Below are 17,840 nucleotides of genomic sequence, written 5' to 3'. Positions count from 1 at the left end.
TGATGTAAGAAAAAAGCAATAATTTCATTTAAAATGTCAAGCAGTTTACCTTGCATAACTGTGTCTTCCTTTCATAGTATGCAATCATAGGTTTTGATGCTTGGTAATAGCTTTGAATTCCTTCCTTGATGGTTTCAGCATTATCAGTGTGCTGACTGCTCCGATTTCTCATCAGAAGGCGACTGCTCATTGTTTCTGTGGAGCAGTCCAGGCAGAACACAAGTTTTGGTTCCCCAATCTAGAGACAAAGAAAAACATTAAGTTTTGAAACCACAGGCCTGGTAAAACTGGCTTTGTTTGGATAATTTTAAACCAAAATGCTACCAAAAAGGTCATAAAGAACTTCATCAGCAAAGTACTTCTGAATTTGCCTATGCAGAAATTATGCTTATTTACAAACAACTCTTGTAGCAGCACTTGGCAGCATTCAGGATGAAGGCTGTGTCTGATGGGGCTCTACACACACACAGAAAAAGAGATAGGACTGTTGGGCTGAGTCTGAAGGGTTAAACTCCACTCTATCAAGTAAAAGAAATGTATTACAGGATCAGAGAAAAGCAATGTGGTAATTTTTCTATGCAGTTATGTATTAAATCCTTCTGTGATGCTTTCAGGCTTTTACTCATTCCTTCCCTTTTTAGCAGGGGTTTGGAGAACACCTTTTAAGAAAGAATAAGAAGTTCTTGAGAAAAGACAACTGTTCTTCACACTAGTGATCATCAGAAATTTATGCTTTTACAAAGGTGACAGCAAAGAAAGTCTAAATGACTGATATATTGGAATTGTCATTGCTAAAATTGTTGAAAGGCCTTAAGGGAAGAAATATTCCAAAGGTAAATATTTCATGCTAGGCCTTCTGCATTTGACTAAGGATGTCTGGATTATGTTGACCTTTCCACCACCTTAATGACTTTCTAGGAGACAGCTGAAGCCAAGGGATTATGTTGGACAGTTCAATGACAGGCTTTTATCCACCCATTTTTTCTACACAGCTCAGAAAACATAAATGCTATTAGTAGCAGCAGTACTGGGTGTAGGGATTAAAAAAGCCAACAAAGCCGTTTTAACAGTGCAAAAGACTTAGATCAAGAAGTTAAGAAAGGTGTGGGCTCATACAGTGATTCAAACAAATGTCTTTTTTTGTATAACTGGACTAGGATGGTGAGAAGAAGTTATTTCCTCCCAGCTTCACATGAGGAACTCCATGATCTGTTCTAAATTATAATAGAATAAATGCAAAATGATTCCTTTAATCAGTCATAGTCATATCATCACCTCACAATGAGGATATAAATGAGTCCATAGATCAGATAACAATATCTTGTTTGATAGACCAGGTCTCATTTGCTTTTGAAAAATCTGTATGTTTCCCTTAAAAGTTTCAATGTTGCTGTTCTCTGGAATTCAAAATGTTACAGAAATGTCATTCTGCCAAGTTAAAAAATTGCAAAAGTAAAAGTCATCAGATATTACAGCAATTTGTATGACTGTATTTTTTTCAAGTTACTGTTTTCCTGACACAATTTAGCTTAAATAATGCGTGTTGTGGGAACATCTGCAGGGAGCTAAACAAGTCTAATGTATTAGGTCTTTGTTCTGTCTTACTGGGCATCTTCTACCTGCTGATGTGGAACTTATAATTTAATATTGTTTTTTACTTCCCACTTAGCATAAAGACAGAGGAGGGAACAGAGATGTGCTTCTTTAAAATTATGGCTAGGTAAAAGTAGAGTTATATCACAGAAAGGAGTAAAACTGGCTGGAGACTGAACTCACGCAGACTTACTGAGAAGCTTACAGCTAGCCAAGATCACCCTGTGAACACTGAAGTGCATACACGGATACAACAGGGTTGAGTTGGCACATTCATAATTACCGCTTGGGGTGCTTGTATTTTATTCCAAATGTCAAAGGCGGCCCAGGGCTACATGATCTTTTGCTCTACAGTGTCTACAGGAGCTGAGAGGAGCTCTGCTTTTGCTCTGGATGCATCAAGACTTGTTTGCCTGGCAATGCTTCAGTCCAGGACACTCCAATCTCTTAAATCCTGCTTTATAGCATACACCAGTGTTCATAGGACATGACGTGTATGCCTGCCAGAAAAGTACTACTGCTACCCTCCTTCAACACAAAATGAAAGAAATCTCCAATATCTTTCTAATAGTGCATGACATTTTAGTAAAGGAACTAATAGATTGACATTTCTGTGAATGGTGTCTATAACAAATTCTATTATGCATTATTTTGTACAGCTTCTGATGCCTATGTTTTGCTAGGCTTTTGTGGTAATAAACTAACCAAAGCAGCTAAAGGTTCAGGGAGAAACCAGATGATTCATGAAAGTTTTATTACCTTTTAAACTTGAATGGGAAGTTTGTGGAGTGTAATCTGAATATAAACTTAACTATTTCCTCTAGCTAACCAATACTTTTCTCCTAAACCCTGGCAAATTCATTTATAGGGCTTATAGAGAGTATTTTCAGCAGATAGAGAAATGTACAGCTGAGACTTCTCAGTAGGTCTTAGCACATACTGAGGAAATCAATAACTCTCTGAACTGCCATGCAGTCACTTGCAAAACGCTCTTTTTATGGCTGTGCCACCTCTTACTCATCACAAAAATAAAATCTGTGTTTTGCTGTTTCACAGTGGTAGCACGCTGTAGAAGAGCCGGCTCAATGGTAATAGATACTGACTGAAGTTATGTGCTTTCACAAACCTACCTCAAATAGTGCTCAATGAGATTTTCACAGTAAGTACAGCAACCATCCACTAGAATTATATAAATGATTCAAAAATGGTGCTTTCCACTAAATGTGAATTGTTCCTGTTTCATATTAAATTTCGGTAAAATCAGCTCTTACTTCTGTTGGTATTACAGAGTCTGTGTAGGTGAGGGCAAAAGCTGGAATTGCTATATTGATGGGGTGCCCAAGTTTCAGTGATCAGCAGCACAATGCTGTTGGGGTGGCTGTTTACATGTCCCCATTGTAATCAGCTAAAGAAGGGGACCCAAGCAGCATCAGAAGTACAGTTGTATCTTAATAGGTGTTATAACAGCATTACAATTATATGATTACCTTGCTCTCAAACTCTTCTGCTTCTTTCAGCTCTTGGGGATACCCATCAATCAGAAAACCTTTTGTGTCCCCTAACTTGGAAATCATGGCTTCCTTCAGTAGCTTTAGGACAATACCCTGCATTGAAAAGAAAGGGAGCAACTTGGTTAATAATAACAAAGATTGGTATGTTGTTTATTACACTGACTTTAGGCCTAGGCCCTTGAGAACTGCCTTGTTTTGCTAAGAGCAGGTCCTGAAATGCAGGTGTTTTTCTTGTCCTGTAGGCAGCAGGGCATCCATGTTTTATTCTCTCAGGTCCAGCTGCGCTTCATAGGTCTAGTGTTGCAAACCATCCAAGAGTTCCCAAAGTGTCCTCTAGATAGCTGGGAATATTTCATAGATTCAAAATTAGTACCTGTGAAACTCTGGAGTACTGCTGCAGCATTTTCCAATCTGACTGCATTTGCTCTGTCATTGATATAATTACAGTACATGGAAAGTGATAAGAGACCCCATCTAACCAAACACACTAAAGAGCAAAGCAATCAAAATCAAGACTCGGCACAGCTTTTAGTTTCCCCCAAGCAGCACTTCCCTGTATCTTTCATTAACAAACACATTCTACGATCAAACTGCTCTTGCTGAAGACCCACCAAGAGTTAGGGCTATGGACCTGCCATATAAAAGTCAAGTCCAGCTGGGAACAACAAATTCTGTCCTCATAGTGACCATTAAACTGCAGTCCAGCTACTCTGGGATGTCAGCCAGCTCTGCAGGGAACTGCTGCAGGTATTGTAAATTAGAATAGCTGCCAGGAGGACCAGCTCTGAATCTGAAATGGGAAGCTACAAAATTGGCATCAAGCTTCTTTTTCCTGTACTTATTCTTACATTTTGCAATGCATAGTGCAGCATGTGTCTCACTGTATTTCATGACTAATTTGTTGCCTCTCTGAGTCTCAAATGCAAAGACTGGCAGAGAAAGGAGAAAGAAGTGCCACAGATCTGGCGATGAGGAAACTTCTCTCTCAAGATGCAGGTTAATTTTACTTAAATCATCAGCTCTAGTCTCTTATTTCCACCCTTTTAGACAATCTACTACCACTGCCTTTGTTTAACTATTAGGACCCCAAATAAAACTGTTGCTTACTCCAGGCACAGGTTCACCACATTCCATGATGTATTTGATCAGTTTACTTCTCTCTGATAATGATGATAACTCATTTTGGAGAAGGTCACCAGTGGACAGGTGAGTAAATCCATATTTCTTGGCTAACTGTTCGCATTGGCTACCTTTGCCAGAGCCAGGCCCACCTTTGTGAGGGAAAAATATATAGAATTAGAAAAGATTTCTAACTTCTCAAACTATAGCAACCAAGAAAATGGGAGGAAATCGATGAGGCTGTCTATTTCACAATTTACTTTTTTTTTAAAAAACACTCTATACAGTAGAACAAGTGATATACTTCCCTTCTGATACACTATACTGCTGGCTCCAAATGTGCACTGAAGTTGAAGGAGTTAACAACAATGTGAAATCTCTTGCAGAAAAGAACCTGTTCCTAAAACACCATTACCATCTAAAGGGACAATATAAACCAAACTGCCAGTGGGAAAGGATACGGATATTTAACTCAGTATATGTTCAGCTTGATAGTTGCAACAAATATTAGCAAACTAACATCCACTGCATCCTTGGGAGAGAAATATTTTGCCCCCATTTGTGGAATGGAAAGGTATATGTAAAGAGATGGTGAAACTTGCCTCTGCTATGTGGGATACTGCACATATTAGCTAAACCCTTTTGTATTATAGTGAACATAAGAGTAAAATTTCACAGTGCTTGTGCTTGTGAAAGCTTTCCCTTGGAAAGCTTTCACATCCTGGCATGTCTGCAGGTAACTGAGAGCCAGGTACTGAAGCTGCTCAATGCTGATGAAGGCTCAGTCATGCCCTCCCTGCAGCTGCAGTACTGGCTTGTTCTTTGAGCATGCTGCAGGGAACTGCAAGAATAAAACACCTGGCAACAAGGGGCACATGGAGACCTTGTTACTGTCTCCTTGTCTACATCCACAGCTGTAAAAAACAAGTGATAACCACCTCAGAGCCAAGCCTGGAGCCAGACACCAGGAGGGGTGCAGGGAGTTCCAGCTCAGGTGAAGCTGCTCAAGTGCTTTTTCCACAGGCATAAGGGAAGGTGGCTGCAGCAGGCCCCCCCCCTAGCCACTGGGGGTCTGTGGGAGACAGGGACAGTGGGTAGGGCAGGGGCTCAGGTGAATGCTGCAAGTGTTGTCAGAAATGGCACCTGAACCCTCCCTCCTCCATTTAACAGGAGAGAGAGCATCACTTCAAGAGACCCAAAACCACATTTTTTCTGGGGCTGTCTCAGAGACTCTGGCCATCACTTTGCTCTGCAGGTGCTGCCATTGCCCTGCCCCACCTCCTCAATGGAGGTGCCTGCTTTTCCTTCCTCACCCTGAAGTCCAACCATATGGAACACCAAATGCCTATTCAGCTGCTTGCTGAGTGGCAGCAGCCAACCTGGCTGGAAAAACGGGCAGCCTATGGAAATGGCTGGAAGCTACTTTTTGGGGATGGTGTGGCTATGGGGATGAAGGAAACAGGGAAAGCAGTTTCCTTTGTTACAATATCAGGATTTGGGGAGAAATTTCAACGTGTGTAGCAGTGTTTTTACAGTCTTTGATGGATCTTTCCAGAAGATCTACTGCAGTAGGTGGTAATTATACCCTTGTAGGGAGAAAGTGCTCAGTAGAGGGAAGGACAAGATAAAGAAAACAACCTATTTCAATCATGCTTTTTAAGCAGGTGACTTCTATTTATCAACTGTTTCAACTTGCAAATATGACTACACTCTATTCTGTGGATGTATGATGCTAGAAAATGTGATTTTCCTTTTTGTTTATTTTTGCATGAGAAATATAGGAATAACATTCATAATAGAGTGAATTTGGCACCATCTCCTCCTGACTTCAACTTCTTATTTTTACATTCAGTTTAAGAAATAATTTCTCTAAGCATATAATTTTCAGAGAAGTTACAATATTGTAGCTGAGAATAAAAACTGGGCCATAAGGAGGTAGCATCAAAAGAACATTTTTGGTATATTGTAACCTGTAGTCTTTTACTTCAGCTTCACAAAGACAATTATCAGTCCATGGTGTGAGAATCACACTTGTGCTACAATTTTAGCTGGAAATATATTTGTCACAGTCTCATTTTCTTGCCAATGTGGGTTGCATGTTGTTTTTCTGTTGCTTTAATAAGACAAACATTTTTCTTTTGTAAAAGCACTGACTGAAAGAAAACAAGGAATAAATAAGTGTGGCTACAGAGAAATAGGTGCAGAGAAATTATAGACAAATAACCTGTAACGCATAGTTGTAATTTTGCTTCTAGTCTGTTTTGGTTTCTTACAAAGTCTGTGTGTGTATGTACTTGTTTGCACATTGTCTCCTCATCCCGAATACATTAGCAGTGCAGTAATTGCATCCTATTTATTTGGTGTATATATACAGTATTAGAGAAAAAAAACCCCAGCTATAAAGATTACTTTATTCTGTTTCTTATGTAGCTGTTTCTCTTCTGATTGTGGAGCCAAACAGAAAGTTCATGTCTCTTCGTATACTAAATAGACTAGATCTCTTTTTAGATATAACAATGAAAGGACAATTTGTGTTGATTAAGAGGTAAATATTAAGGTAAATATTGATGTGTTTCTATAATAACCTTTATCTGTTAATATTTCAAAAAAGAATGCTGCGAGACTGACATACATACAGAGCATGTGTATGGCATACACCATAATGAGAATTACTGTGCCTCCAAAACATTAATTAAAATCAACCATGTTTACTTCTTTTACAGAAGAGTTCCAACAAAGCTGAGATTAAAATGCTGAGCTTCTTAAAGACAAAAAAACATAATTAAATTACAGTTATATGCTGAAAATGGTAATTTTTATGGCCACTGCTATTAATTTAGCGCCATTTGATGAGCAGCAAAGCATCCTACTGCTTGACAAATGTGTATGACCCACTTTACAAAATCTTGTGCTTTCATATCAGCGAATGAGATGAGAGTTCTTGCTTGGCCTGATATGAGAAAAGGCTAAATGCCCTCAGGAAATTCAGCATTGAGGGCCAAACACATACTCGGTGTTTAAACCAATACTAACTTACATGCCTGAAGTTAAAGTATTAGTTAATGTCTTGTCTCTTTCTGAAGACTATTATTTAATGTGACTGAAAAAGAGGTACTTAGGTAGGAAAGAACGTGAAAGTACATTTCTTTTTGTTACTGATTAGATAATTCCTTCTTGCTCAAAGCATGTACTTAGGGGGCTGCTACAAACCCAGCTCTAATAGCAAATTAGCCATGCAGTAATGAGGAATACTATTAATTTGTAGTGTTGCAAAAATTGTATTTTGCTCATTTAGAGGATCTCCATATTAACTCTATGTATTTTTCTAAAAAGAGTAAGAAAAAAAAATTAATTTACTTGAAGAAAGTTTATAAGGAACAGCAGCTGCACAGAAAATGTAACAAAAGCTAGTACAAAGATATTTTCGGTTATAAAGGCTTCACTGTAACTTGTTATGCTGTTTTCCAAACAGAAAAAAAACTTGAGGCGTTGAAAAAGGTAGTGATGTTTTCCCAGTGGCTCAGTTGTTAGGAGGAGGAAAATATGTCCCCACTTTTGTTGTGAAGGCGTAAGATTCTTTGAGAACATTGTCATTTTTTCTGCATGCTGTCATCGTTTACTCTGCCTATGCATATTTTTTGGGGAAAAAAAGATTGTGTTAACAGCCTGATTCATGGTAACTTGCTATGCAGATTAATCATGTTGTCTTCTAACTTTCATATATGACATGAAGACAGAGTTAAAGCATAGAAGATGGCTAGAGGAATTAGGAGTGTTCTGTGACCTGTAGGAGAATGTAGAACTGCCAGCAGTTCTTCAGTGTAAGCATGCTTTTGTACTATGCTAGTATTATAAAGCACAGCCCATATTGCTTAAAAATTAATTCCTTGACTTAATAAAAATAAGAAGTGCAAATTAAGAAATGGAAAATATTTTATCACTCAGTGAGATTGTTCCTGGAAACTGAATCCTTTGTGTATCCCTTTGTGCTTCCTGATACCTGGGAAGGAATGCCATTCAGAGGGACCTTGACATGCTTGTTAGATGGGCTGATGCCAACCTCATGAAGTTTAACCATGCCAAGTGCAAGGTCCTACACCTGGGTTGGAGCAATCCCAGGCACAGCTACAGGTTGGGCAAAAAGGAAATTCAGGGCAGCCCTGCAGAGAAGGACTTGGGGGTGTTGGTCAATGAGAGAATGAACATGAACCAGCTTCAGTGTGCACTCACAGCCCAGAAAGCCAACCGTACCCTGGGCTGCATCAAAAGAAGTGTGACCAGCAGGGCAAAGGAGGTGATCCTGCCCCTCTACTCTGCTCTTGTGAGACCTCACTTGGAGTATTGTGTGCAGTTCTGGTGTCTTCAACATAAAAAGGACATGGAACTGTTGGAACAAGTTCAGAGGAGGCCACGAGGATGATCAGGGGACTGGAGCACCTCCCGTATGAAGACAGGCTGAGAAAGCTGGGTCTGTTCAGCCTGGAGAAGAGAAGGCTGCATGGAGACCTCATAGCAGCCTTCCAGTATCTGAAAGGGGCCTATAAGGATGCTGGTGAGGGATCTTCATTAGGGACTGTAGTGACAGGACAAGGGGTAATGGGTTGAAACTTAAACAGTGGAGGTTTAGATTGGATATAAGGAAGAAATTCTTTACTGTAAGGGTGGTGAGGTACTGGAATGGGTTGCCCAGGGAGGTTGTGAATGCTCCATCCCTGGCAGTGCTCAAGGCCAGGTTGGATGAAGCCTTGGGTGACATGGTTTAGTGTGAGGTGTCCCTGCCCATATCAGGGGGGTTGGAACTAGATGATCTTGAGGTCCTTTCCAACCCCAACTATTCTATGATTCTATACAAACAGTAAGCAAGCATCTGGAATCAGGGTACTAGACAGAGCACAGAAATTAAATGTGGTTCTGTATATTGCTTTTCTGTAGACAAGGCTGGATTAAAAGATTTATATGCTCCCTTAGTGCAGTTTTCCCTTCCATTATGTTGATTCCACTGCCTGTGAAACTGTGTGAGGGAATCGTCTGGTAAATAACTTTCTGGCAGCACTGCTGACTTAAGTGGTTACCTTTCCCTGTTTAATTATTGACTGTAGAAATGCTTCATAGAGAGCACCTCAAGAGGAGAAGAAGAGTGGTCTCCGTGGGTAGGAAGAAATGACAACCACCCAAGCAGCACTTCTGAATGTTTAATTGCCTGCCTTAGATCAGTGAAAGATCTTGGTTTAAGAAATGGAGACCCTTACACTTGCTCTCCCTCATGCCCTAATCTCCCCCAGACTATGACAGACGCAAGCCTAGGCATGTGATTCAAATGTACTGCTCTGGCATGGAGCACAACATCATAAGCAGATGAATTAATGATGCTAGAGGGACAGGAACAGATGAACTGGTGATGCTGAGCCTGCTGCTGTGAGTGAGCAAGGACAGGAACAAGCAGTATGAACAGTTCATGAACCAGCTTTTCTGCCAGAGATATTAATAAAGCAGAAATGTCATACAGACTGACTGGGATGTCTGTACTTGAAATTTGCCAAGTATTACAAGTTTATCATATACCAAAATACCATGAACATTTACATAAAAAGCCAGCAGCAGGATTTACAAGAGAGTCCCACCATTCATTTTAAAATGTTTCCAGTTCTAGACCTTATTTTCATAATGATTATCATCCGTGTTATCATGGAAAATGCTTGCAGGGGAAACCTAGCTGCACAGTTGGCTGAAGCCTCAGAACTGAAATCAAAATAACACCAGTCAAGTTATCCTTTATATGCAAGCTATGATTTTGGAGGACTTGATCAGTTTGGCAATTCTCTCAATTCTACTTGGATTATTTATACAAATGAAGATAAGCCTTAGCTTCAGAATATGGCCTTTGGAGGCTTCTCAATAGCACCTCCTCTACTGTTCATGTATGATTTTGGTCTGAGTGAAACCATATATGAATGATGCTATTATCTAAAAATAATAAAACAAAAGCCATCAGCATTTATTTTTCTTATTTCTGAAACATGATTTTAATCAGAAAACAAACTTAGCATATGTTGGCAGAGTGATGTGATGGCCTAGAACACCACTGAGTTTTCATCATTTTCTTGAAGTAAACATGATGTTTATTTCATGGCAAGTCAGAAAAAGCAGTTTTCATTAACTTCTACTGCTATAGTTTGGACTGATTGAGTTTTTAGTTATCATCACTGCTCATCGTGTGCCCATCTGATTTTAGAAGGAGCTGTAATACAGCAGTTGTACTGTAACTAGGCTGGGAGGGACCTCTTCTGGTAAAATGCACTACTCAAAGCAGGGCTAAGTTCCAAGCTAGATCAAGTCATTCAAGGTCTGGGATCTTAGACAAATAAAGAGTTTTACGGTTTGTGATCTTTGGGGTGTTTTTTTGTGGTTTGTTTGTTTTGTTTTGTTTTGTTGGGGGGGAGTGTGGGGATTGGTTTTTGGGTTTTTTTATATGCACAAGAAGCCAGTGGCTGCAGCTGATAATGTTTTACCTGTAACTGTAGGTGGAGGTAACATCTGAGTGTCAGCTAAAGGGCTGATCTTACTTACATTGAGTTTAAACCATTTGGTTCATCAGCAAGAACAAAGATTCTGCAGAGGAAATTAGTTACACTGACTGAGTTTTAAACACCATGTTTAAGAGTAAGTGAGGAGCTTGTCTCTGGTCCAAAGTGCAGAAAGATTCCTGAAAATTTTCTACTTCAGTTTCAGCCTCCACCAAAGCCAAATGTGGTTGGCTTGAAATACTCCTGTAGAGGATAGGGAGAAGTAGTGCTTCCAGTAACTTTGTTAGTTATGACAGTTTTCTGGATGTGATATGCAGTATCACATTAGTTAGGAATGATGAAATCATATATTGTTCATTGTGGTTAAGATTTTACGTTTCATGTTGCTCTGATGAAAAAGGTATTTTTGGTTGGTGGTTTTTTGTTTTATTATTGTTAGTTTTGTGTCTTTTCTTTCTTTTGCGACTGCCAGTAATTACATAAGTTCTGAATATTAGCACATCCCATAAATTTCTTTTCTCCTGTTTATTTTTTATTATGAGTTTTACTTTTCAGGCTGAATTTAACTTGCTTTTGCCTCTTTTATTATTGTGCTGTTATTGTCCATACTTTTGAGCTGCTGGTTCTATGTCTTTGCTTTGCTGCCTGGCTAAAACATTGACATTGTTGCTTAATTAATCCAAGTTGGCTGTTCTTCCAATTCCTACATTAGTTCTAACATAAAACTTTGCTAATTAATAATAACTTCAATGATATTTTTTTTCCTCTCCCTTTTTGGACAATTTTCAAGAGAAATCAGTAGGGGAGGGAAATTGTTTTTTTTCTTTTTTTTCCCCCTTTTGTCTTATAAACAGTATCTCAGTTTGTCTGCCAGTTTGTCTCTGGCAGATGGTGTGTGTATTTCAATTAGTCTGTAAACTATTTGAAATGCACATCTTTAGAACTCTAGTTTTAAAACAACTTCTTAAGCATCTTAGTATTTCCTCATGAATATATCTATGTAATGAGTAAATATTCCTAATAACACCCAAGACAGTTTCTTCCCACATAGGTATCTACAGCAGCATGCTTCAACTCATCTTTGCTGTCTTTCTAAGTCAAGATATGGTGGGCTGAACATAACTAGTGCTGTCCAGAGCAATGGAGTACTGAGCTGGTGAGAATTTGTGGTGCCTTTTCTTTCCCCCTCACTCCCCTCATGTATGACAGTTTTGCTCTTTTCTTTTGAGGCTTTTTCAAAGTTTTCTTTTGTCCCTGTACAGCTTGCAGAGATCAGACTTCAGCTTGACTGACATGTAAGAAAGACAACTTTACTGCTAGGCACATAGAATTCAGTTGCCTTCTGTGTATTATATTAAACCTGGAGAGCACTGTGCATGTGCATGTGATTCAGGCAGACTGACCTGTCTGAAAAGGCCACAAGAGCTTGTGGCCACTCTAACCTTAGTACCAGCAAGAAATCTGTTCCTGGGAAATACCATTTATCCTCACTGCCTAGATGGAGTTAAATCAAGATTTTGCAGCCAAGTGAACAACCACAAAGATCTCATGATGGTCAAAAAAATTCCAGTATAAAAATACACCCTTACTCTTCAGATCAGACTTCACGAAGCTTTTTCGGGGTGGGAGGATGGGGGTGGGGATGGGAGTATTTTGGGAAAAAGTATAAATCATTGTGCATAATTTGTGGAAAACTAACCTGTCACACTTTTCATCATAACATTTTCAACAAACAAAACTTAGAATTTTGATTAAGCACCATTTTCCTCTGCTCCTAGAAAGCATTTACTAGAAAGTCCGAGGTGGATTTAAGAGCACGAATAAATAGAGGAAAAAGTAACTTTTCCAGTTTTACCTGGAAGATGGCCTATAAAAAATTATAAATGAAAACTAAAACCCACTCTTTGAGAATGAAAACGCAGTCCAGAGACAACTGAAAAATAGCCTTATCATGGACAACTTCAGAGGCAAAAGTCCTTGAGTGTCTTCACTTTTTCATTTTTTTTTAATCTGTGTTTGTACAAACCCAAGCATAATTTTCCAATAAGATATGTGAGGCAGAGAGAATGAGAATTTGACACTGTAGTGAACAGCAGGAAGATGTACTTCAGTAAGCATGGAATTAGAGTTTGCTTAAAGGCTGAAAATTGTATTATGCATCTTTCCCTTAAGAAAAGTCTCCAACAAGCTCTTCAGGAATCTAATTTTACTTTTTCAAACACATCCACCATTGGTTTTCAAGAAATTGAGTCAACTTATATTTGGTTTAATATAGGGTAAGGTGAAAGTGCAACACATGAATGTGCTATCTCTTCACAGAATCCTTTAGGTTGCAAGGAACCTCTTGTGATCGTCTAGTCCAACAACTCTGTTATATCAGGGTCAGCTAGAGCACGTTGTTCTGGACTGTGGCCAGGTAGGTTTGAAACATCTCTAAGGATGGAGACTCAACAGTCTCTCAGGGCAACCTGTTCCAGTGTTTGACCACCCTCACCATAAAAAAGTGTCTTCTTGTGTTCACATGGAATTTCATGTATTTTAAGTTGTCCCCATTTTTTATTCTCCTGTAACTGGGCACTATTGAGAAGATTGTGACTCCCTCATCTTCCCTCCCATCAGGTATTTATACATATAGGTAAGATCCCTTGGATCCTTTTCTCCAGGCTGAAAAATCCCAGCACTATCACCCTCTTCTCATCTGAAAGATGCTCCTTTCCCTCAAATATCTTTACGGTCCTGCACCAGACTTTCTCCAGTAAGTCATTATCTTTCTTGTACTGGGGAGCCCAGCATGGACCTGTACCCCAGATGCAGCCCTGCCAGGGCTGAATAAGGATCACCTGTCTCAATCTGCTGGTATTGGAATGTTTTTTTGGTACCTGTTGAATTCTGAATGAAACTTCCATTCATTTATGACTATTTTCAGATGTTACTATTTTCCCCCTTAGGGAAAAGAATGCACAATGTGACTCACTTTGATGTAAAATTACCCATGTTTAGGCATCTGTTCTTAAACCGTTTCCTTGTAAAACAGTTCTGAAAAACTCTGCTTGATACAAAACTCTTTCCAAGTAATTAGTAGCAAGCGTTAAGCTGAAACTTGTAAATACTCTGGTTATAATTTGTTCTAAAAGGCTGTTCAATTTTTCTGCTAATTACATAGTCTCATTTATAGATCGGCATTAACTTAGTGCTTTTTCTCTGTGGACTTCCAGGAAGCAATATAAACCTTGAACCTGCAAAGTGTCAGTGCATGCTAAGTATCACTCATGGTGATGAGTTCACTGACTGTTTAACAGCATGTTGAGCACTTGCAGAATTTAAACCTATATTTAAAACAGTTGTTTCACAAATGAAGAGGTGAAAAGACCTGATTTTTTTTTTCACCTAACCTTCACAATTCTGAGTTATAAATCCAATATAGGAATGTTTTACTAATGCTGGTGAGGCACCTTTGCTGTTACACAACACTAAGGTAAGAACTATAAGGTCATTTTGAGTATGTTCACACTTCAGCAGCCAAACTGCTCTGAGCTTTACACAACTGTTGTTAGCATGGTCAGACCGAGGATAATAACATGATATTAAATCTTAACTCCCTTTCAAAAGACTAATCAACCACTGTAGTGTAAATACTCTTAACCAAACTATTCTTCCAAACTTTAAAAGAAATCATATACTTGAAGCTAAATAACACTGGGATTTTCAAATGTAGCAGTTGAAATAAGGAATCCTACTTACCGACAACAAAAATTATGTTTGATTTCCTCAGGTCTTCTGAAAAGTCTAGAATTAAAAAAAAAAATTCTTTAGTTGGCAAGAGCTACGGATTTTTTATTAGATACTTTCCATACACACTGAATTGCATAACACTCAAGGTGATCTGATTTTAGCAGAGTTACTTTTTGTTATAAGGCTCTGCATTCCAAAAGGAACTGTTATCCACAAGCCTATTTATCTCCCAGTTTCATAGTTCTCACTGCAGATATGATAAAAATATTGTACCTGAAAATCGGACTGTGCACATGCACAGTTTCTTTAAAAGAGAGAAGCTGATGCATCTTGATGTAATAACCTGCCTCCTGAGCCATTGAGATTTTCTGTTATTACATTACAATTGCTACAGAAGTTTGTCCACACCACATTCAGATTTTTTATTTGGTGCATTGTATCTGAGATGCAGTCTTAAACTCCCTTGAGCCTCAAATTCAGCCAAATATCAATAATCTTAACTGAAATCTAAGTATTACTGTTATTTGATCACCCAAACTACCGTATGTGCTACAACTTCGCCTTTGCTGGGATTTTATTGTCTTTGACTTAACCCCTCACAAGACACATTAATTTACCACATACAACTTTTTCATAATGTGGTGTGTACATCTCTTATTACATAATACCATTATCCATAAAAGGTTTTGATTAATCCTTTCATTCCTCTCAGGTTATTAGCATCTCATACTTTCCAACAAGCTTTTAATAAGTTCCAATTTCTGAAAACATCTATCAGATCTGATGTGATTAACAACAATATTTTTTTAATAACTTTGGATCCACTGGCCTAAAGAGTGTAGAAATGTCTTTTGCAAGATTTAATTTGCATTCAAAGAGAATGCATATGATAAAATCCTTTGAGATCTAACTTTCACAATATAAATACCTGAATTCACTTTATCTTGTAAGTAACTATTTAAATACAAGGGGAAATCAAAGGTTTCAGAATCAAATGACAAGTGACATTGAAGAAAAAACTCACCTCCTGTGCTCTCATAACCGGAAAAAATTGCCTGATCCTCCTCCTGTTAATTAACAATTGACAAATTGAAATGGACATTCTGCATAATTCACATTTCTTCTTTATCTGCTTATCTGCCGGGAGTGTGTGCTTACAGCCCAGAAAGCCAACTGTATCCTGGGCCGCATCAAAAGGAGCGTGACCAGCAGGGCAAAGGAGGTGATCCTGCCCCTCTACTCTGCTCTTGTGTGACCCCATTTGGAATATTGTGTGCAGTTCTGGTGTCCTCAACATAAAAAGGACACAGAACTGTTGGAACAAGTCCAGAGGAGGGCCACAAGGATGATCAGGGACTGAAGCACCTCCCATATGAAGACAGGCTGAGAAAGCTGGGTCTGTTCAGCCTGGAGAAGAGAAGGCTGCATGGAGACCTCATAGCCGCCTTCCAGTATCTGAAGGGGGCCTACAGAGATGCTGGTGAGGGACTGTAGTGATAAGACAAGGGGTAATGGGTTGAAACTTCAACAGCAGTGGTTTAGATTGGATATAAGGAAGAAATTCTTTACTATAAGGGTGGTGAGGTGCTGGAATGGGTTGCTCAGGGAGGTAGTGAATGCTCCATCCCTGGTGATGTTCAAGGCCAGGTTGGATGAAGCCTTGGGTGACATGGTTTAGCGTGAGGTGTCCCTGCCCATGGTAGAGGGGTTGGAACTTGATGATCTTGAGGTCCTTTCCAACCCTAACTTTTCTATGATTCTATGATCTGTATACCTTGATATCTTCTCCATATTTTAACCTCTCAGTTTTAATCTATGTTGAGACATGGTTAACAATGTCACTGTCGGTACGGTTTCAGTCGGTAGTACATGAGCACAGGGAACCCGAGATAACTTGAGATGTTTAACTGGCCCACGATGGTTTTGTGGAGAATAGTTTTTTCAGTGCCCAAGTGCACAATTACACCACACTATATAAGCAACCAGTGTGCATGCTGAATTGCTTCTGAATTAAATATAGTACAATAAGCTGTTGGTCGTGGAGAGGCAATACTTGAGTAAGTTCTAGAAGTGAACTACAATATAGAGATGAAATTAAGTCTTTAGTCTCAACCAACTTGAACGTGTTTACCTTCAGAATGCCACACAAGCCGCAAGTTGATGAACTACAAAGAGGGATTACACGAGGGAAATGTAGATCTTGGCATTTTTTTTATTATTTTTTTTTTTAATCCTGATGTTTGGCCACCTAGAATTATTTTGTCACATACTATATAGTACAACCAACGAGGAATTACAAATACTGGCCATCAAGAGTGTCTGAGTGGAAATTCTTTGTTGTTCTTATAAATCAGAATTACATATACGCTGGACATAGTCTAGGCTCTGGAGTGTCAATATACTCACACTATCAGTGCTTTAATCTAGTCTATAAGATATCAATAATAGCATTGGCAGTAACATCCTTGTATTACATCAACAGTGCACAATATCAGCACGGAATATATTATGTTAGTGCTCTAAAAATAGCACAGGGTTATCAAGCTGTAGTTTCCTACAGTTTTGCTTTAGTGTGCTGTCAGAAATAGCCACTGCTAGAAATTTGTATAGCTGCATGAACAGATGAAGTGAAATGAACAGTATGGTGAATAGAATGGGTGAACTGCTGGCCACTGTCATTTGCAGGGCTCTGGTGCTACACTTGCAGGTTTCCCCTTGTGTTCCCATTATCACTGAAACATAAGTACTCTTCATTATGCTGAAGTATCATTACCTTGGCTACACAGAACATTTTCATTTTTTGAATCACAGTAATTCTCAGCCTATTACACTGCAGCAGAACTGTCATCTTAAATATAAAAAAAGGGGAGGGGGGAGAAGGGCAAAACTGAAAAAGCAGTTGGATCCACTAAGTTTGCAGGAGAGTATTTCAGGGGAAAAAAAACCCCAACACTTTCAGATGAGAAATTAATCTTTTTCCTACAATTAGGGTTGACAGTATTATCCCTACCTTTTTCTTTGATGTAACAATACAGTAAAATATTTGACCCTGCAAAGAATATGTTACATATAAAAGCCCTGGGTTTAGATTCAGTCACTTATCATGTCTTTGAAGGTTTACAGATCAAAATCATTGTAGGCACAAAGTTCAGAGTAAAGTTTCTTTAAAAATGAAGATCACAGTCCTAAATTTATAGTCAAGTGAAAGAGGCATTATTACTATCAACTACTGCTCTTTGTTCTCCCTTGTAATTGCAGAATAAAACTGCCTCTGTAACCCTGGTGGGCTGTAGGCAATAATAAAGGTCAGTTTAAGTCAGAAGCAGCTCTAAGTTTTTAGAGCTGAAATATGTAAAACTAG

The 17,840-nt window shown here is 38.8% G+C and overlaps 1 protein-coding gene across 1 annotated transcript in view; it reads right to left on the bottom strand.

The window, feature by feature from the left end:
- Positions 1 to 17,840, bottom strand: part of AK5 (adenylate kinase 5) — a 91,690-nt gene that overhangs the window by 8,599 nt on the left and 65,251 nt on the right. Inside the window, exons 9-13 of the mRNA XM_034063568.1 lie at positions 15,504 to 15,546; positions 14,489 to 14,533; positions 4,212 to 4,375; positions 3,081 to 3,197; positions 50 to 238 (exon numbers count right to left, since the gene is read on the bottom strand). Of these exons, the coding sequence (XP_033919459.1) occupies positions 50 to 238; positions 3,081 to 3,197; positions 4,212 to 4,375; positions 14,489 to 14,533; positions 15,504 to 15,546 (558 nt within the window). The remainder of the gene's footprint in view (positions 1 to 49; positions 239 to 3,080; positions 3,198 to 4,211; positions 4,376 to 14,488; positions 14,534 to 15,503; positions 15,547 to 17,840) is intronic.

The sequence above is a fragment of the Melopsittacus undulatus genome, chromosome 6 (genome assembly GCF_012275295.1).
Source record: "Melopsittacus undulatus isolate bMelUnd1 chromosome 6, bMelUnd1.mat.Z, whole genome shotgun sequence".
NCBI classification, from domain to species: domain Eukaryota; kingdom Metazoa; phylum Chordata; class Aves; order Psittaciformes; family Psittaculidae; genus Melopsittacus; species Melopsittacus undulatus.
The sequence above is the reverse complement of the archived record's forward strand: the minus strand, read 5'-3'. Positions and strand labels throughout refer to the sequence as shown.